The following is a 27,784-nucleotide window of genomic DNA, read 5'->3' as shown; positions in this document are numbered from 1 at the left end:
TTCTGGGCATGCCCAGAAGCTGTGGAGGGATGACGCGCGCGACCCGGAAGTGACGTCGGGGCCGGTGCAGTGCATCGTGGGACCGAAGAAGGAGGAAGAGGACCGAAGAGGACGCGGAAGAGGATCGTGCTGGCTTCAAGCTGCCCACACCTGAGATGGCAGCGATGGAGAAGACAATTTCAAGGTAAGTATTTCTCCTGAAAGGTAAGTGCAACCCGGGACAGATCAGAGGCTAGCCATTGTGGAATCTGCTAGCCCTGACTGTCCCGGGGGTATTTTTGTAAAAAAATGTATAACCAGGGTGGAACTCCGCTTTAAGTAACTTTTTCTGTGAGCACTTCCACTTCTACTTAAGTCACTTTTTGATCGAGCACTTGTACTTTTATTCAAGTAGAAATTTCGAGTACTTTATACAAGTCTGTATATTTCTCCTTTAAACGCTTTAAAAATGCTTGTAAAAATTGCAAAAATGCCTGAAAAATACCAGAAAATCGATATGCTCAGGTGTGAATGGAAGTTTAAAGTGGGGCTGTTCATGGTTTTTCTTCAGTGAAAACTCAACATTCAATTAATCACGGATATCTATTTGGTATGGGGAATCCCAGCACTCAAACACCTTCAGGCTCCACAAAAATGGCTCCTGAGCGAGGACAAATTCAGCACAGCTCCACCTACTAAAACGTATCCTCTGCTTTTTCAAGGCGCTCCTATGAGGTGTATTTAACAGAATAAACTGAAGTGCAGAGATGAAAATAATTATAGGAATCCACTTCCCTCATTGCCTAAATAGCATGTTCGCTATCTGTGAAGGTTGCCCATTTCCAAAATGGCTACTAAAGCCCCAGACTCCGCCCTCTGCCTGGTGCTCGTGTAGAGAGAGCTCTGTGTACTGTTGTTATGGTGACAGCAGAAGCTACTGCGGGTGCTGGGAGGCGGAATGTCGGGTGAGTGAGGTGACAGTGATCGGCTCACTGCTGAATGAAGATAAAACCAGTACAGCTTCACTGAGTGTAAAGCTCAGCTGAGGGGGGGGGGGGGTGATGGCCCCCTCCGCATGGGGGTGATGGCCCCCTCCGCATGGAAATACTAGCTGCCTGGCTGTCCAGAGACAAGGCATTGTAATGTGTGTATGTGTCATTGTACACGCTGTCACAGGGATGTGTGTGTATTTCCTGCATAGAATGCTGGGTGTGCCTCATTCACACGGGGCATACTAAAGCGTACACCCATGGAGGGCTGTGTATACCTGCACAGGTGTTCCATGCATGCGCATGCAGGCAGTCCCATTCATGTCAGTTGGGATGCAGCGGCTGCACGGACACAGCTCCTATACTGACATCCATGTGGGTGCGTGTCCCCATACCCAGATAGTGTGCGGTCAAACACTCGCACCCACACGGATGTCAGTATGGGAGCTGTGGCTGTCTGTGCATCCAATGCCTTCCAACTGACATGAATAGCATACTTGCCAACTGTCCCTTTTTTCCTGGGACAGTCCCTGCAAACAAAAGCCTGTCCCAGGTCATTTATATTGTCCCTGGAAGCGCCTGGTAATCGGTCTGCCCATAAATGTTACGCAGAAGTAGTGCAGCTGAATGGGAGAATTATTCCAACTCTGCTACTGTGGCCTTAAGTTTGAAATTCCCTTTTTTAATTTCCTGTAATTCTCTCTATATTGAGTAGACTCTATAATCTGATAAGTAGGCGGGATCAATTATGCAGAGTGGGCGGAGCTTCAGGGAAGTGGGTGTGGTAATTGATAGCTGTGTAACCACTTTACCACCGGAGGATTTTGCTGTCTTACGTCTGGGCCACATTTTGCGATTCGGCGTTGTGCGACTTTAACTGACAATTGCGCGGTCGTGCGACGCCATACCCAAACAAAATTTACGTCCTTTTTTTCCCACAAACAGAGCTTTCTTTTGGTGGTATTTGATCACCTGTGCGATTTTTACTTTTTGCGCTATAAACAAAAAAAGATTTTTTGAAAAGGTTTTTGAAAAAACAACAATATTTTTCACATTTTTTTATATGAAATTCCCCCCCAAAAAAATGTAAAAATCAAAATTTTTTTAAATTTTTGGCCAATTTGTTTTCTGCTACCTACGTTTGGTAAAAAAAATTCACAATAAGCGTATTTTGATTGGTTTGCGCAAAAGTTATTGCGTTTACTAACTAAGGGAAAGATTTCTGTCATTTTTGGTGTTTTTTTTTTTTTAACGAGTAATGGCGGCAATCTGCAATTTTTTTTTTTGCGGGACTGCGACATTGCGGCGGACAGATCGGACCCTTGACTGACATTTTTGACACTTTTGTATACCAGTGACATTACTGCAGTAATCAGTGCTATATATATATATATGTACTGTTACTTTAAAAATGACACTGGCAGGGAAGGCGTTAATTTTATTGGCGAGGGAGGGGTTAATGTATGCCTGGTGCTTACTGACGTGTGTGGGGGGAGGTGACTGAATGACACAGGGACAGATCGCAGGTTCAGCTATGCTGAACCCTGCAATCTGACCCTGCCTGTCACACTTAGGAGATCCGCCCGCTTGTGTTTACACAAGCGGGCGGATCTCCACACTAGATCCCCGACGATCGGGGAAGAGCAGCAGCCATCACCGCTGCTCCTCCCCTGGCCCGACTCCCGCTGTGACCGAATACAGCGGGAGCGAGCCTCCGGCGGCGCGCGCGCGGCGCCGGGAAAGGGGAGTGTCTGATGACGTAGATCTACGTCGTCAGACGATAACGAGCCACTTTGCCGCAGTACTATCGTACCGTAAGCAGACGGCAAGTGGTTAAATGATGGCAACTATGGAATAGGACTGTCAGCATGGGGATGCACTTTAGTAAATCCTCCGTGAATGAGGCCTTACTGGCAGTGCTAGCAGAAAATCCCACGTGATATTTACACCTAAAGTACTCGGGTTTATACGTGTACAAATCATGTACGGCTGATCCACACCTGATGCTTTCCAGTGCGTTTTTTTTTTCTAATATGTTTATTGAAAGTTTGCAATTTACAAGCCTTAGGCTGGCCATACACTATACAATTTTCTTATTCAATTTCCTTTAGATTTACCTTAAACTATGTAGTGCAATGGCCTGTCTGATTGCATACAAATTGAAAGTGTTTAGGTTTGACCCTATATTACATGGTTTTGGTAAATCTAAAGGAATGTTGAATAAGAAAATTGTATAGTGTATGGCCAGCCTTAGTGCCGCTTCACATTTGTGCGGATGCGGAGATCGCATGTCATTCGGAGCACACTGCTCCTAAATTACATGCGATTTCATGTGCGGTGCGAATTTCAGCCATACACTTTGTATAGCTGAATTCGCACTGTATCCGCACCAAAGACGCACATGAGGCATTTTTTTATTTGCAACAGAATCGGATCGCATAGTGGTTCACACTAGTGCGATCCGATTCTGTGCGAACTTGAAGATCGCACTGCGATATGCGATCGCAACTGGGGGTGTCGTTAACTTTTAATTGACACACCCTGCGTATTGCATATGTGAACTGCCAGAGGTGCAGGTGCGATGCGGGATCACGCTGCATATTCGCAGCGTTCTCGCATCGCATAAATGTGAACCGAGCCAAACAGAAAGGAGTAGATTTAGGCTCGGTTCACATTTATGCGATGCAGGAACGCTGCGAATATCCCGCATCGCATCCGCACCTCTGGCAGTTCACACTGCCATATGCGATACGCAGGGGGTGTCAATTAAAAGTTAACGACACCCTCAGTTGCAATCGCAGTGCGATCTTCAAGTTCGCACAGAATCGGATCGCACTAGTGTGAACCACTATGTGATCCGATTCTGTTGTGAATAAAAAAATGCCTCATGTGCGTCTTTGGTGCGGATGCAGTGCGAATTCAGCCATAGAAAGTGTATGGCTGAAATTCGCACCGCACATCAGATCGCATGTAATTTAGGAGCAATGCGCTCCGCATTACATGCGATCTCTGAATCCACACAAATGTGAACCGACACTAGTCCCCTTTCACACTTGTCCTGCGATTTGGGACTGCAAAGTCACATGACAATTCGCACTCCATGATTTCCAAAGAGTACCGTTCATATCTGTGCGACTTCAAGACGCAATGACTTCAAAGGAGTCCCGGCACTACTTTGGGCCAATTTGAATGTGTTTTGAGGTCCAAAGGCATGGCTTCAAGTTCAGTCAAAATTGTGGAAAAATCGCAATAAAATCGTGCAACTTGTAGGTTGCATAAGTGTGAAAGGGGCCTTACAAAGCTTGTATCTAACCCACCACCAATGTTTCCTTTTACTGCATTGATATTATGTCTTTGTACTGGATATCATGCAGTTTTTAACCACCGATAATCGGTCGATCCCTAGTCTGGAGTTGGGCTTTGACTACCTGTCAGGTAATTTTTTGCTGTCTGTGTCCCAAAAGAGAAGCTTCCCTTCACTTCCTGTCCCAGAGACACGACAGGAAGTGATGGAAATCCCTTTCAGACAGTTGTCACCATTCCTTTGTTAGAAGGACATATAATGTGGTTTCAGTAAGACGTGCCCATCATACTTTGCTATGGCTGCAAGAAATGTTTACATTTTCCACTCTTCCTCCCAGGTGGATGGGAAGGTGAGGTCCTGTCAAATGGCCTCCTAGGTCTCCAGACCACCTAACAGCACTTTTTATTTGGGGTCATCTGAAGTCAGTAGTCTATGGAAATCAGCATAGAGCAATCATTACATGCAGGAGGAAATCATATCTGCTGGGAGGGGGGTTTACTGAGGGGTCTGTACTGGGAGGGAGGCTTACTGAGGGGTCTGTACTGGGAGGGGGGCTTACTGAAGGATCTGTACTAGGTGGGGGGGGGCTTACTGAGGGGTCTGTACTAGCAGGGGGGCTTACTGAGGGGTCTGTCCTGGGAGGGGGGCTTACTGAGTGGTCTGTCCTGGGAGGGGGGCATACTGAGGGGTCTGTCCTGGGAGGGGGGCTTACTGAGGGGTCTGTCCTGGGAGGGGGGCATACTGAGGGGTCTGTCCTGGGAGGGGGGCTTACTAAGTGGTCTGTCCTGGGAGGGGGGCATACTGAGGGGTCTGTCCTGGGAGGGGGGCTTACTGAGTGGTCTGTCCTGGGAGGGGGGCATACTGAGGGGTCTGTACTGGGAGGGGGGCATACTGAGGGGTCTGTCCTGGAAGGGGGGCTTACTGAGGGGTCTGTACTGGGAGGGGGGCTTACTGAGGGGTCTGTACTGGGCCAGTACAGACCCCTCAGTAAGCCCCCCTCCCAATACAGACCCCTCAGTAAGCCCCCCCTTCCAGTACACACCCCTCAGTAAGCCCCCCACCTTCACTCCCCAGTACAGTTGCAGTGTAAGTTGTGTGCCCCCCCTCCAGCAGTATGGTGCTCACATATCTTCATCCTGATGATGATCCCATGTCATGAAGAGCACTCATGCCATGGAAGAATGGATCCAAGCTCAGCAATGTCCGGGAACAGTGTGTGCACAGCTATGACACAAGGTGGGTGGAGAAAGGGGCGGTACCTATCCTGGCCACTGCTGCAGGCGCGCCTCGTCTGTGTGGGAGGGATCGGCGTCGGCGCCGTGACAGTCTTGCAAGCAGCCAGTCAGACTTGATCCACCGCCACGCAGCCGCCCTTGCCGGATGTGACGTCATGCCGCTCACAGCGGCTGACGTAGAAGAGTATATCGGACGGACCGTCACTCTGGAGCTCAGCGGGGGCCGGGGCCGCTGCAGCGGCCATCATCACAGCGGCCGGCCCCAATGCTTAAAGGTGCCCCTATCTTAAAGCGGCCCCAGGGCCGGCGGCCCACCGGGAAATTTTCCGGTATCCCGGTAGGCCAGTCCGGCCCTGTGCTCAGGAATGGCAGCAGGCAGGTGTGAGTGCATCTGCACGCACAGTGAGGCGAAGATTTTGGAGGATGGTCTGGTCTAAAGAAGTTCAGCAAAAAAGCCACGTCTCTCCTGAAAAAAACATCAGAGGCAGACTGATATTCTACAAAAGGTCATTCACATATACATATATACAAAGTCCTATTCAGACGGAGTGTTGATAAAGATTGCCAGTCCTTCTAGTACTTGTGCTCTCAAAATGAGTGTACCGTCACCACACGGCATGTGCTCCACTCCCCAACAGAGCTTGCACTCACCAGATAGCTGGTTTATAAAGCTTTGTATCAACCACTCCTCAATAATAGGAACTCTCAGGAAATCCACTACCCAGAAAATAAAACTGCTCTCATCATTCTACAGGTTCTGTGGAAACCTGGGGTACCTCCAAAGATTACTAGGGGTTCCTTGAGCAATTTTTGCCTCTCAGGGTCTACAATGGTGAAACAGCTAAAATTATGGGACCATAAGACAATGTTCCAATTAATATAAAAACATTAAATTAAAACATTTAGCAGAGATAGAGAACTGGCTCCAGGGGAGAGTCCAGAGGGTGGTGATTAATGGGGAGTACTCGGATTGGGCGGGTGTGGAAAGTGGGGTCCCCCAAGGTTCTGTCCTGGGGCCAATCCTGTTTAATTTATTCATAAACGATCTAAAGGAGGGAATATCTAGTACAATCTCAGTATTTGCGGATGATGCTAAACTAAGCATGCCAATATCTTCTATGCAGGATGTGGAAACCTTACAAGCGGACCTGAACAGAATAATGGGGTGGGCAACTGCATGGCAGATGAGGTTTAATGTTGAAAAATGTAAGGTAATACACTTGGGCGTCAGAAACACAAAGGCAAGTTACTCACTAGGGGGGGAACCTCTGGGTGAATCTAAGATGGAAAAGGACCTGGGGGTCCTAGTGGACAACAGGCTTGGCAGTGGCATGCAATGCCAAGCTGCTGCAAGCAAAGCCAACAGAATACTGGGATGTATAAAAAAGGGGATTCACTCCAGAAATAAAGAGATTATTCTCCCTCTCTACAAGACTCTGGTCTGGCCACATCTGGAGTATGCTGTCCAGTTCTGGGCACCGGTCCTCAGGAAGGATGTGCTGGAACTGGAGAGAGTCCAGAGAAGGGCAACAAAAATAATTAGGGGAATGGAGGACATCAGCTATGAGGAAAGACTACAAGCATTGAACTTATTCTCTCTGGAGAAGAGACGATTGAGGGAGGATATGATATCAATGTACAAATACTGTACTGGGGACCCTAGCATAAGGAACAAACTATTCAGAGAAAGGAGATACAATAAGACACGTGGCCACTTACTAAAAACTAGAGGAAAAACGGTTTAACCTTAAACTACGTAAGGGGTTCTTTACTGTCAGAGCAGTAAGGATGTGAAATTCTTTTCCCCAAGCAGTGGTATCAGCAGGGAGCATCGATAGTTTCAAAAAACTATTAGATGGGCACCTTAAAGACCACAACATACAGGGGTATACAATGTACGGTTAACAGCAAACACACACACACATCATAGGTTGAACTGGATAGACTGATGATTTTTTCCAGCCTCACAAACTATGTAACTATGGGACCTTCTATCACTCATGGCTGGAGATATACAGTGGGTACGGAAAGTATTCAGACCCCCTTAAATTTTTCACTCTTTGTTATATTGCAGCCATTTGCTAAAATCATTTAAGTTCATTCTTCTTCCTCATGAATGTACACATAGCACCCCATACTGACAGAAAAACACAGAATTGTTGACATTGTTGCAGATTTATTAAAAAAGAAAAACTGAAATATCACATGGTCCTAAGTATTCAGACCCTTTGCTCAGTATTTAGTAGAAGCCCCCTTTTGATCTAATACAGCCAGGAGTCTTTTTAGGAAAGATGCAACAAGTCTTTCACACCTGGATTTGGGGATCCTCTGCCATTCCTCCTTGCAGATCCTCTCCAGTTCTGTCAGGTTGGATGGTAAACGTTGGTGGACAGCCATTTTTAGGTCTCTCCAGAGATGCTCAATTGGGTTTAAGTCAGGACTCTGGCTGGGCCATTCAAGAACAGTCACGGAGTTGTTGTGAAGCCACTCCTTCGTTATTTTAGCTGTGTGCTTAGGGTCATTGTCTTGTTGGAAGGTAAACCTTCGGCCCAGTCTGAGGTCCAGAGCACTCTGGAGAAGGTTTTTGTCCAGGATATCCCTGTACTTGGCCGCATTCATCTTTCCCTCGATTGCAACCAGTCGTCCTGTCCCTGCAGCTGAAAAACACCCCCACAGCATGATGCTGCCACCACCATGCTTCACTGTTGGGACTGTATTGGACAGGTGATGAGCAGTGCCTGGTTTTCTCCACACATACCGATTAGAATTAAGGCCAAAAAGTTCTATTGTAGTCTCATCGGACCAGAGAATCTTATTTCTCACCATCTTGGAGTCCTTCAGGTGTTTTTCATGTGTCTTACACTGAGGAGAGGCTTCCGTCTGGCCACTCTGCCATAAAGCCCCGACTGGTGGAGGGCTGCAGTGATGGTTGACTTTCTACAACTTTCTCCCATCTCCTGACTGCATCTCTGGAGCTCAGCCACAGTGATCTTTGGGTTCTTCTTTACCTCTCTCACCAAGGCTCTTCTCCCCCGATAGCTCAGTTTGGCCGGACGATCAGCTCTAGGAAGGGTTCTGGTCGTCCCAAACGTCTTCCATTTGAGGATTATGGAGGCCACTGTGCTCTTAGGAACCTTAAGTGCAGCAGAAATCTTTTTGTAACCTTGGCCAGATCTGTGCCTTGCCACAATTCTGTTTCTGAGCTCTTCAGGCAGTTCCTTTGACCTCATGATTCTCATTTGCTCTGACATGCATTGTGATCTGGAAGGTCTTATATAGACAGGTGTGTGGCTTTCCAAATCAAGTCCAATCAGTATAATCAAACACAGCTGGACTCAAATGAAGGTGTAGAACCATCTCAAGGATGATCAGAAGAAATGGAAAGCACCTGAGTTAAATATGAGTGTCACAGCAAAGGGTCTGAATACTTAGGACCATGTGATATTTCAGTTTTTCTTTTTTAATAAATCTGCAACAATGTCAACAATTCTGTATTTTTCTGTCAGTATGGGGTGCTATGTGTACATTCACGAGGAAGAAGAATGAACCTAAATGATTTTATCAAATGGCTGCAATATAACAAAGAGTGAAAAATTTAAGGGGGTCTGAATACTTTCCGTACCCACTGTAAGTCAATGAATAATCCACCAAGAAAGGATAAGAGAGATATTGGGCCTTTGGTGATCCTTAATAATTGGAGAGGTGACAACTCAAGGCGATACTATATATATTTATCTGGCACGTGATTTTCTGAGAGTTCCTATTATTGAGGAGTGGTTGATACAAAACTTTATAAACCAGCTATCTGGTGAGTGCAAGCTCTGTTGGGGAGTGGAGCACACTCATTTTGAGAGCACAAGTACTAGAAGGACTGGCAGTCTTCAACACTCCGTCTGAAAAAAATGAAAACGTTTTAATTCAATGTTTTTATATTTATTGGAACATTGTCTTGTGGATATATGAGTTAATATAGCAGCAGCTAGAGGTATATATGCTAATTAGTATTATTGATATTTTGTTTACATTTTTCCTTTGCTACATGAGCGCTGGGGTTGGGGGACATTTGTCACCTGATTGTTTTTTATTATACACAGGCTGCCAGAGAGGCATGCCAGCAGGCACATATCAGGAATATGACGTTTTGGGGTAACAAATGCTTTCAGGATTTTATTGCTAGAAAACACAGCATGATTTGTACACTGGGTATCATGGATCAAGTCTGTAATAAATATATAATTGTAGATTAAAGTTTTTTTTTAAGTGTAGCACTACCCCCACAGGGGTTGCAGATAACTGGTTTCCCTACTCCAGGCACAGCCAGGCAACAAGCATTTTCCACTTCCATGTGGAAACATGGAAGAGACTTTGAGCGTGATTTTTGTTGTTTATTAGGGGTAATAACTTGGATGGAGAATAGGAATTATAGGATACCCAGCTTGATTGCAACAATAACATGGACAACGTCCTCCCTATATACACGTTCCAGAACTCTCCTCCTCCTGGAACACTGACAATCTGTGATGATGAAAGATACAAAAGCCCCTTAAGGACTAGAAACTCTCAGTAACACAAAGTGTTGTAGGCTGCATACCGGGATATCTCCAATTCCACTGGAGACACTGATCCCAGCTCTACTATCTGCAGGAACTACCAGCCAACCTGTCTGCTTCTTCACCAGCCCATTAGGCTGCTCCGAAGATCTGCCAGGGCAAGGGAAATGAAAGTTTTAAGCACAATGCTTTCTTCCAGAAAGGCTTGCTTCATGTGGCATTCCAAATCAGCCTGAGCTCCGGATGACCCCCCTCCACTCCAGACCTGGGGGCTTCACTCTAAGGCCACCGACAATCTCCTCAGCACTCCATCTTCCACCCAACTCCCCTGCCTGCTGGCATTACTCATCTATATTTAGGGCTGGCTCAGGCACCCTGCCATGCCCACTGCTTGGGGATTGGCCAAGCTCCCCTAAGTATGCAGATCAACCTTCCTGGCCTCGGCCCCCTAGCTTCTAGGCATTTCTCCAAACTTCTAGAACCAGGGGGAGGCACCTGAGACCTGAGTCATTCAGCCTGACTTGCAGCAACCCTGACCCATTTGTTACCCCAAAACCTCATATTCCTGATATGTGCCTGCTGTGTATCATGTACTTGCATGAGAAAATATCTTGTTCTCTTTGTGTTGCTTCCTTTATGTAAAATGGCTGGTGTTCCTGCCAGTCAATATGCTTTACTATTAAAAACTGACCACACTAAGCAGGAGAGCAAATCATGGTCAGTTCTCTAGCTGTGCAAGGAACTCAGTATGCTCTCCTCCATTTAACAGGCTTCACCTGACACGCCTCTGCTGCACAGCCATTCACTGGGAAGCTCAGTGTGCTGCTTCTTCTTCTACCCCAGCTCTTATGCTGCTGAGAACAGAGGGAATGTGATCACTTATAAAAAAGGGAAAAAAAGTATTTATAATCTATTTCTATATGTATACACAAATGTTTTGCCTTTTATTTCTATTTTAAACTAAATGGGTTGTTTTTACAAGGCGAGGGTTTACATATAGTTAACTATGAGTCACAACATAGATTTGCCTACAATGACATTAGTAGCACACTAAAGGATTCTACGCAAGTGACACAAAGATTTTTAATAGACCGTTAATAGACATGTAAAATTTTTAAAATCAGGAGTAAAATAACACTTTAGATTCATTATTCTGCCTAGTCCTGAAGTTATATGTTGTATTAAATCCAATACCATAATGCACAGGTGTCAAACATAAGGCCCTCGGGCCGAATGCGGCCCCCCAGGACATTTCATGTGGCTCTCACCTGCAGCTGCAGCACCCCCCTTGTCTCTGCCCCCACCTTGTCTCAGTAGTTGGCAGCAGAGAGAACAGAACTCCTTTGCCAGATCCAGCGCTTCTCTGTGCAGCTGCAGAAAGGCTCGTCGTTGCCCACCCCGCCTTCTCAGTAGTCCGCGGCATAGAGTAGGGCAGAAATCCTACTACAGATCCTGCATCTCTCTGTGCAGCCGCAACACCACCTTGTCTCTGCCTCTCCTTGTCTCAGCATTCAGCAGACTCTGGAAGCTGACCCCAGCCCTCCTCTGGTTCTCCTCCAGACCAGTGCTTTAAGTGGCCCAAAAGAGGTGCCGGTACTCTATTATAGCCTATACATTTTTTCGCCCCCCCCCCACCCCACATCAGGGTCCCCACAGAGCAACCCCCCCGGGCCTGGGCTGGGAGTCCGGAGCAGGGGGACTCACTGGTGGTGACTGGTCTGGCTCTGGAGTGGGAAATATTCTTGGGGGGGGCAATTGAGGGTGCAGATGTCCAAAATGAGCGTACTGGTACGCTAAGGCGCACGGAGAGGTGGCGGTATGCTCAAGAGCCATATTTGGAAGTGGCGGTACTGAGTACCAGTGCATACCGGCCCACTTAAAGCACTGCTCCAGACCCTGTACTTTCTTCTTCCCAGCTCCACCTGCATCTTCTTCCTGGCAGCAGCACAAGGTAAGGGGGTGCATTGTGATGTAAGGAAGGGTAGGGGACTCTTGGCTTATGATAGTGGGGGGCTCTTGACATATCATGTAAGGGTGAAAGGTGGGGGCGTGGGGTGCTCTGGACATCTAATTGTACAGATATAATCAGCCCTTCGAGGGCAACCAAAATGCTGTTGCGGCCCGCGATGAAATTTAGTTTGACACCCCTGCCATAATGGATTTTTAATATTTATCTTTGTTTATTTTAGACATACTAAGAAAATCCCTGACATCTAAAGATTTGACGTCTACGATGGATAAGACAGATGCCAGGTTAGACGATACATCTGTAAAAGATTAAAAGAGGACCAAAATAAAAATGCACTTTAGGTCCATCGCTCCCCTTTGCAGTTGCCATAAAGGAAATATAAATTAGACAGCCAAATACTTACCTGTGTGCCCAGCTGCTGCTTCACTCACATGTTTTCCTCTTGGTTGCTGCTGATGTGAGGAAGAGATGCTGATTGGCTTCTCAGCAGCAAGGGGGAGCTTTCAGTTTTTTTTTTTTTAATTTTAATTTTGGTCCACAAAGCTGTGTGCGTGTTAAAATTGCAAATACAACAGTGCTAGCAAAAAGCTGCAGCAACTGGCAGCAAGGATTTTTTTTCTAACTGGCTTATCAGAAGAAACACTAACAATCAAGTAGGTTAAAGCAGAACTTCACCTAAAAGGGGAATTTCCGCTTGTTTGCACCCCCTCCTCCTTCGACTGCCACATTTGGCTTTTTTTGGGGGTGGGGGAGCAGATACCTGGTTTCCTTTGCATAGAAAAAAAAGGTGACAAAGAAAGATAAGACTGAAAATGTCATGATTGTTATCACCATTGTTTTTGCTATTACTCTTCCCAGAAATGCAGAGACATTTTTATTGATTGAAAGTGAATACATAAAGAATCTCCAGAAACAAGTGTATCTTCTAGAACTGGAAACATCTTTCTTATATCCTTTACAGTACAGAGAATATAGTTTTGCAGTGGAATTTATATTTTATTTATTTTTTAACCTAAATTGAGTTTTGTTTATATAAAATCAATTTCATTATATTTGCATCTGTGTTCTATTGTGCACAGTTCTTGCTTCTTTTCTCTGTCACCAGGTGGCGCTATTGTTGTTGTATTTGGATTGTACCCAGGAGGCGTCACTGGGGATGTGGGATCACAAGACACCATGTCATCTACTGTACTGTAGTGGCATGGAAACCTACAATCCCTATTTCTCTGGAGAGCTAGCTTGGCAAGTATAGTAGAGGAAGAAGAGAAGCATGTTATTTACCCTGTCACTGTATATTCTTTAAATGTTTTTCGAACAGTGGAATATAAGTATTTTTACAGGTAATTTTAGTGTTTGTACGGACATAAATATATAAAATGATTTATGGTTTTTAGCACTAACAGAAAATTGCAGAACAGCAGATGATCTAATGTCTATGGTGTTCCAGACACAACAATTGTTGGAGGATCAGCAATTAAACAGGTTGGAGAACTCGTCTATGCATTGTGTTGTTCCCCCTTTTGAGATGACAGCAGAGGTGTTCCTAGTGCTCCTTCTTCACTTCTATTCATAGGCTAAATGAAAATGGTCATTCCATGTTCCAATTCCTGTTCCCTAAGGCCCCTTACACATGGGTATTCCATCTCTCCATTTTTCATCTATGTTGGGCAAAGGGTTGATTATTCGTTTACTTCTGCATCAGTTCAGGTACATTTTTCGAAACGGAGCAAGTCCTGTTCCATTTAAAAGGCCAGCTCCCGGGATGACTCATGGGTTTTTAAGGAATCAGAAACCACCACCCTCCCCCCCCCCCCTAAAACAATGATTAATTCCTGCTGTTAGCAGGGATTCCCTACTGACAGCACAATGTAAACAAAAGAGCCCACCTTAAAAAAAGACAATTTATTGGCATGCGGGTTTTCCTCCCAATCCATACCAGACCCCTATTCAAGCAAGCAGCCTAGCAGAAATAGGGAGGGATAAGTGTGAAATTTCTGCTCCCCTGAACTATACCAGACCACATCCTCAAGATGGGGGAGGGTATTTTGCCAGGGGGGGTCTATGTTGATGAAGACAAGGGTTGTGGTGTGCGAGAGATGACTTATGAAAAGGTGAAAGCCACCTTTACCAAGGGGCCCCCCATGTGAATGAGTATGCGGTAATAAATAAATGTCCCCTGATGTATATCCATTGTCAATCACGATGACCAAACCCGCTGACCCACACCGGAAAAAAAAAACAACAACACCAGACTACTCTCACTTGGCTCCTGCCAACTGACACTCCGCTTCTCCCGCTGCTGAAATAAACTAAGAGGCAAGTTACCCAGGTGACGTCATTGACCATGGGGGGGCAGGTTCCACTAAGTCACGTTCCCTGGCCCCCACAACCACCAGGCCAGGGATGTGGGGAAGAGGTCCTCATCAATAGGGATGATCAAACTTTTTAAAAGTTCGGTTCGACCAGAACACCCGAACTTGCCGAAAGTTCGGCCCGGATTTCAGAACCCCATTGAAATCAATGGGACTTGAACTTCGGTAATCAAAAAACACAATTTTGAAGCCCTAAAACCCAATAAATGTCCCTAAAAAGTGCCTATGGTTCTGGGTCATGCCCCAGGGACTATTAATCACACAAAAAAAAGTTCTTAAAAATTGTCATTTTTGATAGAGAGCCAATTATTGAAAATAATATTGAAAAAAAAAATGAGATTTCTTTGGATTTAGTGTCTGGGGGGTCTAAAAAGTGTACCTGTGAAGTTTCAGCTCTGTAGCATGTCCAGAACCAGAAAAAAAAAGTTTGTTTGTATTAGAATTAATATAGAACATGATGGGGGCTTCACCCCTGTCACCCAGCTTTTTGTTGCAGGCGTTTTATTGGGCTTTTTTGAGGACATGTTTGAAGTCAGGCATGACATATGAACTTCTGTGTAGGGGTATATACACACACACACACATGTATGTATATATACACATACACATATATAGGTGTGAAAGTAGCAGAAACCTATGCTTGTGCTAATGAAATAATTAAAAAATGCCCAAAAAAAAAAAAAAAATGGTGCTCTGTGGATAGAGGCATGGCTGAGCGAGCAACCCCCTGTTGGTTACTGTGCAGAAGGGAATCCATTCTGTGCAGGATGCAGAATATGGCCTCATTCACACAGGCATACTTTACTGTACATACGCGCAGTGTTTACCCACAGACAGATGCACAAGTGTTCTGTACATCCCTGTGTGGGCAGTCCCATCGATGTCAGTTGGGACTCAGCAAATTCGGCATCCAAAAAAGAGCAGAGAGTGGAGATGTTTTTTTCTTGTATTGTGTGCTTGTAGTTTACCCACTATGGTTGCATATACTTAGAACCAATCTAGCAGAGTAGGCTGACAGTTTTGCTTTACTTTTCTGATTGTCAGTTTTAGGTGTACTGACACAGACTGGGCAGAATGTTCCTTTTAGCCTCTCCTCCCCCAGCATTGGTGTGTTTTATGTGACTATGGCTGATCTTGTTACTTTGACAAGGCTTAGTCAGTTAACAGGGTTAGGAAGGGGGTGGAACAAATCTATAGACTTAGGAGGTAAGGAGCGTGATTCCAGCCATGTGCAGACCCTGATGCAAGGCTTCAAACATTATTTTGCTTCTATGGCCACCTTCCCTTGGACAAACACTCTACATTGCCACACCTATAGGGGGGATCCTTTGTTCAATGCATTTTGTTCATCTCATTTCTACTTCCCTAGAAGTCTGCACTGAGATACAAGCAACATTTCTGGAATCCCATGGATAGAAAATACCTTTTGGTGGGATACTCTCTATAGTTGCTGACTTTTAATATTAGGACACTTACCTGTCCACGAATCCAGCGGTGTCTTCACCCGAGCCGATTTTTTAATCGGCTCTCGGGTGCTGCCACCGCCTTCTCAGGTAAGGGTTCCCTACTGCGTGAAGCACGCTGCGCTTTGTGAATGGCCAGGTGGCAGGGGAAGGAAGAGGGGGCCGAACATTCGGATGAGTGAAGGTTGCAAATAGGCCGAGCTTCTCCTTCTGGGTGGAGCTCCGCTTTAAGCTTTTTTGGTTTGATGCCTTGACGTCTGGGCTTCAAAGTGTTAAAAAGAAGTGAATCTTCAACTAAGTAGTTAACTGTAATACCTGACTGGGCTGGAGTGTCCATTCATAACAACACATTAGAATATGGTGAAACTGTCTTTCTCCGCTGGGGTTCCGTGGAACACTAGGGTTCCATTAGAGGTTGCTAGAGATTTCTTGATTATTGAGCAATGGTGCATTGACCTCCATCTTGATGGTGACTGAATAGTTTTGGCACCAATTTTACTTGACAGAGCCAATGGCATGGTACCAGTGACCATACCTCCCAATTTTAGAACTTGAGAGTGAGGGACACATCAGGGAGGTAGTGATCTGTGGACCGCTAATCGCGCTGAGGCAAAAAGTGGGTGTGGCCAAACTGTTAACAGTGGGAGTGGCTCCAGGGACACGTGTAAACAAAATTCGGACTTCCTTTTATCTATATAATATACTTTGATTGCTGTACTACAAGAGTCTCGACTACTTCCTGGAGCGGTACGGCTCCCTGAAGTGCGGGTAACTGCAATCTGAGGGCAGCGATTCACAGGGATATAGGGTCCGAGTTTTTGGAAACAAGCACATATGTTTGTTATGCCCATGGGGCAATTTAACATTTGTTAATAACTTTTCAATAAATTTGGATCATTAACTTCAATTACTGCACTATGAGCAGTCAGTTTCTCTTTCTGGCTTGTGTCCCCTGAGAATATCACATAGGAATCTCCTTCACAAGAGTGTCCAGATTACTGGGTTCTGATCTTGGAGATCTAACAAGCATTTTTTGATCTCTTGTTGGCGTATGGCAACAGAGATCAACTACTTCCGGTGAGTTCCCCATTCTTCTATTTCTGGCGGTGTCTGGTGGGTGCAGTTTTACCTGCATGGTTGAGAATATATTCACATGGTTGTCAAATATTATTAAATTCACTTGGCACATGGGCTAAAGTTTTCTGGACTGCTATTTTTTTCTGGACTATTAACTGCCTCTCCTAGGCTCATCATTGTTTATTATTGCACCATTAGCACTTTATATTACAAGCACTTTATTGGACTAAATATATGGTCTATTAATTACATTATTTATTTATTTATTTATGTATGATTATCACAGGAGTGATTTGTTTACACAAAAATCCTTGTAATCACTGTGAACCCCCTTTTTGCACGAATACACTTTAGTGGATTTTAGAGGAATTTTGCGCTGCTTAAATTGCATTTTTTTGTGATTTATTACTCACATAGATTATTACCCTTAGGGTCTTGAAGCAGCAGCAATTTCCTTTCTAATTTGGGTTTTGTTTTGCGTGAGTGTTTCTTTTTTCATTTTCACAAGAGTCTCACAGACACATATAAACAACAGCACAATAAAAAGAAAAAAAATGCTTCTGCTACACATGGTTTTGCACACACTGAATAGACAGAAAGTCCATGCTTTGGCTGACCCTACCTTAAAGAAGAACCTAATTAAAATAGTCAGGGTCTTCTACCCCCCCCCCCCCCCTAGTCCTCTCCAACAGAAATCCTCCTTCCCCCAAATCCCCACACCAGCACAAATCCTCCTTCCCCCAAATCCAAGTAAAAAGGCTCTCCCTCCCGACACAAATTCTCTGCCCCCCCCCTCTCTTTCGATGCCAGGTCTGTACGTTGTTACGGACCTGACAGCAGGGGGTTTCACACACAATCCGGTAAATTGTGTGTACAATTGACAGGCACACTCCTGCCTGTCAGGTGGATGCATTTGGGTGTCTGCACTGCTACCTGATTGCCTCCACACATGCCCTGGGAACTGGTGCCCCTCCCAACCCCCCCCCCCCCCCGGGTGCACCACCACCATGTATTCTGCGCTCCGCTTGCTCATCTTTGGGTCCGGGAGCGACATGACGGGTGGAGGGGAGGGAGAGGAGTAAACACACATCTGCTCTCCTCCCCTTTTTGCTGTGGCCTGGAAAGTAATATGTCTGATGTAATTTCCAGGTCAGCCTCTCAGTGTCCCTGGCTAGCATAGCTGGGAGGGGATGTATTGCAATGCAATCTGCAGTGCAATACATTCAGTGGAACCCAGAGGAGACATTAAAAGAGAAGTAAAGGATTCCCCCCCCCCATTTATACTTACCTAGGTGGATGCAGCATTGGTCCGATGCTGCATCTGTCTCCTGGCGACTCTACACTGAGAACTGAGCGAAGGAACACCGCCGTTCGCACAGTTCTGACAGCATGAGCAGAGAGCTGCTGAGCTGGGTATCAATCCAGGCACCTGGCTGATCCGGACTCCGTGGTCCTGGTGACGCGATGCCTGGACCGACTTCTGTGACGTCAGCAGAGAGTGGACTTCAGACCACTCTCTGCTGGAAACGGGTGACAGGAGGGCAGAAAAAACTGCACTCCTATGATCCATAGGAGATGTACAGCCAAACGAGCTTTGGCTGTACATCTCCTTTAAAGAGAATTCTTATTACAGAGAACCTGTTACACAAAAAAAATGTTTGCAAACAAATAAAGTTACACCCAAGCACATAAAATTCCCCCCATATATGCACGTATGAATGTAAACGCACGCGCTGGGAGCGCCTACGCATGAAAGTGTTGATTGTGATACACATGTTACATATCGGCGCGCACACCAGAGTGAAAGCAATAATTCTAGCACAAGACCTAAAGTAACACTAAACTGATGACCTATAGGGAGCTTTTAAAGCGTCACCTATAGAAAATATAGGTGACTGAAATTTGTCGCCATTTCACGGGCTTACACAATTTTAAAGTTTGACATGTTGGGTATCTATTTACCTTGTCTTTTATATTTTACCAAACATTTGGGTCGTTTATAACGTTTGTTTGCCCTAGTATTCACTTTAGTGTGTTTTTTTACTGAAACTTTGCATTTCCTAGACCTTTGCGGCAAAATCAAATGACACAAAAAAATTGGAACTACGACTATTTTATTCTCTATTCTGCTTTTAAAAAAATATTTAATGTTTGGGGGGTTTTATGTAAGCTTCAAGCCTAAAATGATTTTTTTTTCAACATGTGAGCAAAAACAGTTCTGGCAGAGAAAAGGTTAAAGTGATATTAAAGTTTAAAAAAACAAACATGTCATACTTACCTGCTCTTTGCAGTGGTTTTGCACAGTTCATCCCTGATCCTGCTCTTTTCGAGTCTCCCGACTATGGCTCCTTCTCTTCAGCCAGTGCCCCCAATAGCAAGCCGCTTGCTCTGGGGGCACTGGTGCATGCTCACTCCCGAGCCCCGCTTTATGCGTCCATAGGATACACAGAGCCACAACATGGCCACGCTCTTCGCTCTCTCTTCATTGGCTCACAAGCTGTAATTGACAGTAGCAAGAGCCAATGCCTCCCATTGCTGCCTCAGCTCTGGCACACATTGCTGGATCGATTGGGGGGGCGCTGCACACAGAAGGTTATTTTTACCATCATGACATCATGCATAGAGAATGCATTAAGGTAAAAAACCTTGAGCCCTTAATGTAAAAGGGTATTTCTCCGGAGCATTCCAATGTCAAAGAAAACTACAATTTTTAACTTTCTGTGTTTCCTGGTCATTTTTCTTTTTCGTTTCATTTCATGATTGCTAAAAAAAAAATGTTGTTACAGTGGGGGGGGATGTTACAAAATTATTTATTCTTGGTGTCTAATAAACGAAATATGCCAAACTACTATTTTTTTTTATCTACAACTCTCTGGTCACATTACATAGTTACATACCAGTAGGTGAGGTTGAATAAAGACAATAGTCCATCCAGTTCAACCTGTGTAGGTGTGTGTGGCCGTAATCATCTCACATACCCTTGAATGTTCTGATCCTTGAGATGTACGTCTAAGAGTCTTTTGAAAACCACCATACTTCCCGCAGAAACCACCTCTTGTGGTAGAGAATTCCACAATCTTGTAGCCCTAACAGTAAAGAACCCCCCATGTTGCCTGAGGTTAAAACGCTTCTCCTCTAATCGCATTGTATGCCCTCGAGTCCTCATGCAATCCCTTCAACTGAATAGCTGTTTTTCTATGCCGAGATCACCATTGAGATATTTATAAATTGCTATCATGTCCCCTCTCAGGCATCTCTTCTCATTAATGTACCATGAACTGTAAATATAATAATTTTTGAAGGAGTTCCTTGACAGCCTAAATTTTGCAAAGGACTCCTTCATAGTTTTAGGGTTGGAAAAGACTGCAGTAAAGGCAGCCGATTATTTGTTAATGGTGCATCCCCTAATCCTACACTACCAGATGTGCTGTAAGGGTGCAAGATCCCCATGAATGGAGATATACAGTAAATAAAAAAATAGTAGCATTAACAAAAGAAAAAAGTTTGAAACCCTTTCTTCTCAAGAAAACTACATTTGTTAGAAAGGCCCCTCTAATATCATTGGTTTTGTGTATAGTAAGAAGGAATAACAGGTGTGAATAATCTTGTGTACTTTCCTGCACCTGTTCTACATATTTAAAGCACTTTATTGCCCTCTTCATCATACCGTTTTTGTATATGCTTCAGGTGCTACTAAATATGCATTATCCATTGCACAGCTTCTTCAGGAATAATTTGCATACCAAAGCATTATTTATCCATTCATCACGCATATTATGTAGAATAGGGTGAGCTAGCTGTGAATAGGTTCAAATGGATGTAGACAGAGATGTAGAAAATATTTACATCCACCTCTGCACTGCTTACTGCCAGGTAATGTCTTCTTCACTGGGGGAATCTTAGGAAGGTCAATCATCTTTACCATTTATTATACTATCCTAGCCACAGAGGAATGATGTGCCTCTTCATGCAGGCTCTTCCCATTTTTCTCCGTCCTTGATATGAGATCATAGTAATGAAGGCTAGGTTACACCTTTTGAGATGGATTGTTTTCTTTATACCCAGTGATCCCACTCTGTACAAGTCTGCAAAGAACAAAGAGATTGCTGTATATTACTTGACCTATAGAGCATCTTGTGACCCCTCTATACAGCCTCTAATCCACTCTCCAGTTCTAAAGAATACATATAAGTGACCAGAGTTAACCAGTGTAATAAGATGGGCCGCTAGGATTGATGGGGGTTTATAAGCGTGCTTTAAGTCTAAAGCTGGGTACACACGATCAGAATACCGTACAGAAAATATCGCTTTCGAAACGATTGTACGATAATCCGATCGACCGAAGGGACAAACACGAAAACATTTTTGGTACAATACCAGATCGTATCATTTTCATTTAATCAGTAAAGTTTTCTACCGACAATGCAATACAAATACATTACATCAATTCCGAATTTTTATTCTGTTGTAGGAGAATTTTCATACTTTAGTAACCGATTTGTTTTCAAAAGAGACTAGCATGCAAAAAAAAAAAAAAAAAAACGGACGATCATTCGTCCAATAATCTCATTGTGTGTACCCGGCTTAAGTGTAGCTAAAAAAAATTAAATAAATAAAAAATCAACACAAGAGACGATACTTGCCTTCAGTAGGATATGTCCCCTGTGCTGCTGTGTCCTGCTTTAGATGAAATCTTCCTCCTCCAATGCCTCCCCAACCCCAAACAACATATTCTCTGGTGTGGCGGAGGTAAAACAGGTAAGGGGCTATCACAAGCTTCAATCCAGAGGGTCTAGCTTGCCCATCCTTTCCACCTAGCTACTGTATTCATAGAAGCCTTACAACAGCTTCTATAAACTGAAAGTGATCTGTGAATGGATGATGGGCAAAAGATTGATATTTCTCCTCCTCCATTCAGAGATCGTATTTCATTCATAGGAGTTGTTGTAGTATAGATTCTATGAATGGAGCAACTAGACAGGAATTGATGAGAGCCTGTGATATCTCCTTAGCTGTATTAACCCTGCCACACCAGAAGATTATGGCAGATTATAGGGGGGGGGGGGTGCTGGGGAACATCGGAGGAGATAGATTTTAACGAAAGGAGGACACAAGGGGCACATCCTATCAAGAGTAAGTAATGTCCTTTGTGCTGATTTTTTTATCTAAACTTAAGCAGGGTATATTTTTTTTGTTCAACTTGCACTCAAGCGATGTAAAAGCATCAGTGTTGGGGGTAACTAGTTACAAAGTAACTGATTACAGTAACTACATTACTTTTTTTGGTAACGAAGTAAAGTAACTAGTTACAATAGTAATATTGGTAACGACACTACTGTACTTTACTCGGCTATAGGAGGTAACTACACTACTTTACTCGGCTATAGGAGGTAACTACACTACTTTACTCGGCTATAGGAGGTAACTACACTACTTTACTCGGCTATAGGAGGTAACTACACTACTTTACTAGGCTATAGGAACGCGCTTTCCTGCATTACCCAAGCCGTGCGATACAATCGTTATTTCCAAGAATAGAGAGGGATGAAGTTTATGACTTTTTGTTGCACTTTGTTTTATTCTGTTTTTTCAGGTTTTGTTCTCATGTTTCCCAAAGCCTGTATTTATACAATAAACTCTATGCAGAAAGAGTGTCCTCTATCTTCTTCTACACGGTCAATTAAGAAAGAGGAAAGTAAAGTAATAAGTAGTGAAGTTACTTTTCAAATGCAGTAACTAGTAAAGTAATCTCGTTACAATTTACAGAAGTAACTAGTAACTAGTTACATTTTTTGAGTAACTACCCCAACACTGAAAAGCATGGATCTCCCCTGCCAGACTATTGTATTCAGTACACACTGAGCGAAAGTAGGCCGATTCCTGCTGAACAGGCCGATTTTCTGTACCCGGCTTTAACAGACAAAAGGGGGGCAAATAAAAGTAGCTCATTGTTAGGGCTTTAAAAATATATTTTCTAGCATGTACACTTCTCTTCTTTTTTTCATGTACTAAGTATGAGGATGATGCTTAAATATTTTTCTAGTCTGTACACACAGAGTGGAGACTTGTAAATGAACTAGCTAAGATTTGCCTTAACAAGACTGTACAAAGAAACAAGCAAGAAAAGCTACGCATGACCAACCAAGGCTGACTGCAGAAGCTGAACATACGGTGGCAGAGTTAAAGGTTGGTATTCTTTCCATGTATTTTATCACACTAAGAGAATAGGTACTGACACTACAATTGCTGTTTAAAACGTTAAGCCCCAGTTCACACTATAAATCGCATGTGAATCACACAGGAACTGCACCGCATTCCTGTGCAATTCACATGCGATTCATTGTGGTGCAATTTGAGCCTATTCATTCTTTTTTGTAGCTGCACCGCAACAGCATTGCATGGTTGTTTTCTCCCATGAGATCCGGTGCAGGCAGACCTTATTGTGTTTGTGATCCATTTGAGGTGTCAGTAACTTTATAATGATACCTGCAGCGGATCCCAAGCACAGTGCGATTTGAATGCGGTGCCGGAAACGCACAGTGATCACTGCATTTCCTGCAACGCATGTGTGAACCTGACCACGGTAGTCAGGGCTCAGCACCCATGATTATCGTGGTCAGCAGAGGCAGGGGGACTCAGGAACTGGCAGGATCAACCAGGTTTATTACCAGTTAGGAACAGAAGAATTGCACAGCACAAGCACTGTGCTGTTATTCACACCCTAAAGAAACAGGATCTTATTTTTTTATTTTTATTTTTTTTGGGTTAACAAACTCTTTAAGAGAAAGTATTGTCTTTTTAGTGAGTGCACATTTTAGGTTATTTTTCTTAATTAAATTTTTAAGATTTAGTATGCTTGCTGTAAGTAATTTTTGCTACTCTATTATTATTAGAGATTTGTGGAGAACTTTTTGTTTTACTGCAATTGCTCAACTTTCATGTTTAAGGCTTGGTTCACACCTATGCGTGTGGCTGCAATTCCCGCACCTGCAACCACCCACAGTGAAGATACGGTGCTGTGGGAAAATGCGCTGGGCTGGCATTCATTCTGAATGGCATCCCCACGCATGTAAAACCGCAGCGCATGTGCGGGAACCACAGGAAAACGCGGGCAGTGTTTTGAAAAAGATGCATGCACCTTTTTATGCGGGAAACGCAGGCATGGAAGCCCAGTTAAATGAGTGGGCTGCCGTGCCTGTGCAAACGCAGCCCCTTAGAAACACATAGCTGTGAACCTAGGGTGACAAACTGTTAAAGCAAGTTATCAGCTACAAGCTAAGTTGTTTTTAGTAGATCAGCAGACTCAAAGGGGTCTATTTGCCTTTTGAAAAGATATAACTAAATTCTTTCAGTTGTACATTTAATAGAGATAGAGCAAACAAGAGGAGTTAATTGTCTGCATACACTTTAGGCCTCATGCACACAGGGCATTTTTACAGCTTTTAGGAGCATCAGGCATTTTTTTGTCCGCAGTTAAAAAATGTGCCTGTCATGTTATCCTATAGCCTCATGCACACACGGGCATTTTAAAGCTGTAAGTGGCATAGGCGTTTTCAAGCTGCAAAAAAAAAAAAAATAGGGCCAGCGCGTTCTGAGGACCAGCGTTACAGCTGGAAAAATGTCTGATGCTGTTAAAGGCTGCTAAACGCGGCTTAACGCCGCAAACGGCGTTAAGCCGCGTCAAGCGTTTTTGACATGTCAAAATCAGTGGTTCACTATGAGAGCCCATTGATTTGCACTGAAGTCGCATCCAAGTCAGGTCATGATGATCTGACTTGTGGTGCGACCTGTGCTCTGAAGATCTTGAAGGGGAACTCCACGCCAAAATGAAAAAAAAAAAAACGGCGTGGGGTTCCCCTCAAGTTCCATACCAGGCTCTTTGAGTCTGGTATGGATCTTGAAAGGGAACCCCACGCCAAAAAGAAAAAAAAAAAAACCATGGAGTCCCCCCAAGACCATACCAGACCCTTTTTCGAGCATGCAGCCCAGCAGGTCAGGAAGGGGGAGGGGACGAGCGAGCGCCCCCCTCCTGGACCATAACAGGTCATATCAGGCCCCCCCCCATGTAAATGAATATGGGGTACATTGTACCCCTACCCATTCACCCCAAAAAAAGGCAGTGTAGTGTAAATAATGACAAGAGAAGGTTTTGTGAAGTCCTTTAATAAAAATCGTCCTCCGATCTTCTCCCTCAGGTCTTCTCCCTCCAGTCTTCTCCACCTCCAGCTAAGAAACATGGCTAAACGCACATTAACACCAATTTAAAAAAGCTACTAAAACCACGTTTTTACAGCTGCTTTTTCTTGGCATTGGAAGTGGCTTTGCAGCCCTGTGTGCATGAGGCATTGAAAGGATGTGCTTCTATGCCTAGTGTGGCCAGTTTGAAATAGGAATGCAGGAGTACTAGCAGGATCACCAGGTAGTTCACACAAAAGAAGAAATACAAAAAGAACAGGATACTGTTTAATACAAGTACTGTACATGCTACAGCAGGCACATATTAGGAATATGAAAAGTTGGGGTAACATACACTTTAAGCTCCCAAGTTTATTTTACTTTATTGTCTTTATATGGGGACTGCAATGGCTGCTGTTGTAGCTGGCTGTAGAAAGGTGTCTCCTAGGGAGGAGAGATGTGAGAGAGTGGTACTCCTTGTTTGTCTATTTTCTTATGCATACCATGTGGCACATAAAGTAGACTATATAAAAACAAACTAAATAACAATGAAAAAACATTCTTTTTTGCAAACAAGCATCTGGATGCTTTTTTACTTTTCAACTTTGTACATATGAAATATGGGACTTTTATAAACCGTGGTAAAATGCACTCTGAAATTGGTAAGAAAAAGTAAAGTGAGAGTCTTTATAAATATGCCTACTAATTCTTTTAAATATGGCTGATAAAGTAAAGCAAAACGAAAACCCATCAATTTAAAGAGTTACGCCCAACAGCCAAAACAGTTACATTAAAAGCATGTTGTGAATACAAACTGTCACATTTATTTGTACTCTTAACCAAACTGTCAAGCCATCAAATGGCTGGTGTCATAACTGATCACATGTGCAGCACCCTGTACCAACTGCAGATCAAACAGAAGCCAAGATGGCAGCCTCCTTGGCTGAAAGAATAGGAGGGTTTAGTTCTGATTAAATATAGAGAGTCTTGGTGCAAATGGTAATCTCATTTTTAACTTTTGCCTTAAGGCTCGATTCACATATATGTGAATTGGATGCATTTTGAATTGCATGCGATTCGCATAACATGTGAACCAGACCGGCTTTCAATAGAGCCGGTTCACATACCGTGCCTTGAAAAAATATTCATACTGCTTGAAATTTTCCACATTGTCATGTTACAATCAAAAACGCAAATCTATGTCATTGGGATTTTATGTGATAGACCAACACAAAGTGGCACATAATTGTGAAGTGGAAGGAAAATGATAAATGGTTTAAAGCAGGGTTAGGTTATAAAGAACATCCCAAGCTTTGAACATCTCATGGAGCACTGTTCAATCCATCATCCGAAAATGGAAAGAGTATGGCACAACTGCAAACCTACCAAGACATGGCCGTCCACCTAAACGGACAGACCGGGCAAGGAGAGCATTAATCAAAGAAGCAGCCCATGGTAACTCTGGAGGAGCTGCAGAGATCCACAGCTCAGGTGGGAGAATCTGTCCACAGGACAACTATTAGTCATACACTCCACAAATCTGGCCTTTCTGGAAGAGTGGCAAGAAGAAAGCCATTTTTAAAAGAAAGCCATAAGAAATCCTGTTTGCAGTTTGCGAGAAGCCATATGGGGGATACAGCAAACATGTGGAAGAAGGTGCTCTGGTCAGATGAAACCAAAATGAAACTTTTTGGCCTTAAAAGCAAAATGCTATATGTGTGTGTATCAATATTTCCAGGCATTGGGCCTGACGTGGGTCTGCCATGGTCACCGGTAACACTGACAGTCCATTTAATCGAAATGCCCAAGTGCGAGATCTGAGACAATAAACAGTCCGGCATCTTTGTTTTGTTTTGTTCATTTTATATGGGGATGGGAGAAGGGAATGAGTGGGATACTCCTCTGGCTCAACTAGGTACAAATTGGGACACTTGAGAAAAAATGCCTTTCAGCGCTAACTTGACGCCGACCAACGCTTGCTGGCGCTTGAATACTTCAGGGCCCCACTACTGGCACCCCCTTTACTCTTCAGGGTCAACACTGGCACCCCCTTTTACTCTTTCTGCACCGGCTAGGTAGCTCCCGGATCCCTCTGACCTTCTCCGGAGTGGTCCCCTCTCACTAGGCAAACCCCCAGGGGCAGTTTGCAGTACTCACGACTGGGAATGCTTTCCTGAAACTCGACCCCTCTCAGCTCCGCTGGTCCTCAGCACACCGGATCCTCTCTGCAGCTCAGCTCAGCCCTCTGTCCCCTCAGGCAAGCCGTCTGGGACACCCGATTCCTCTTGACAGGAGGAAATACAGCCGTACTCTCCCTCCTGGGGCTCTGCTTCCCACCAAAGACACTGCGTCATGTGCTCCCCTCAAACTTATACCCACTCCTAGAATACTGTGCGGCAGAATCTGCCTTTCTGGGGTAGATACAAGCCTGGGTGAGCCATTGGCCGGGTTTCCTCCACTGCCCAATGAGAGCCCTCATTGAGTACAGTGGGGAGACTTCCCAGTCTCAACAGCCACACCTGGGAACCATGACAACCTAGCTGAAAATCATGGCCCTGCTGATAAGCAATCAAGGCCTACTATAGTTTACCTAGCACTTACCTTGTAGGGTGCTACATGTGTGTGTGGTGGAAAACTAACACTGCACATCACCCTGAACACACCACGCCCA

General features: G+C 44.2%; 1 protein-coding gene across 1 annotated transcript in view; it reads left to right on the top strand.

The window, feature by feature from the left end:
- Positions 1-882: 882 nt before the first annotated feature.
- Positions 883-27,784, top strand: part of LOC309555474 (uncharacterized protein) — a 128,603-nt gene continuing 101,701 nt past the window's right edge. Inside the window, exons 1-4 of the mRNA XM_082257501.1 lie at positions 883-944; positions 12,247-12,310; positions 12,885-13,008; positions 23,050-23,124. Of these exons, the coding sequence (XP_082113627.1) occupies positions 938-944; positions 12,247-12,310; positions 12,885-13,008; positions 23,050-23,124 (270 nt within the window). The 5' untranslated portion in view covers positions 883-937. The remainder of the gene's footprint in view (positions 945-12,246; positions 12,311-12,884; positions 13,009-23,049; positions 23,125-27,784) is intronic.

This window comes from Pelophylax lessonae, assembly GCF_965119305.1.
Source record: "Pelophylax lessonae genome assembly, chromosome: 5".
Lineage (NCBI taxonomy): Eukaryota > Metazoa > Chordata > Amphibia > Anura > Ranidae > Pelophylax > Pelophylax lessonae.
The sequence above is the reverse complement of the archived record's forward strand: the minus strand, read 5'-3'. Positions and strand labels throughout refer to the sequence as shown.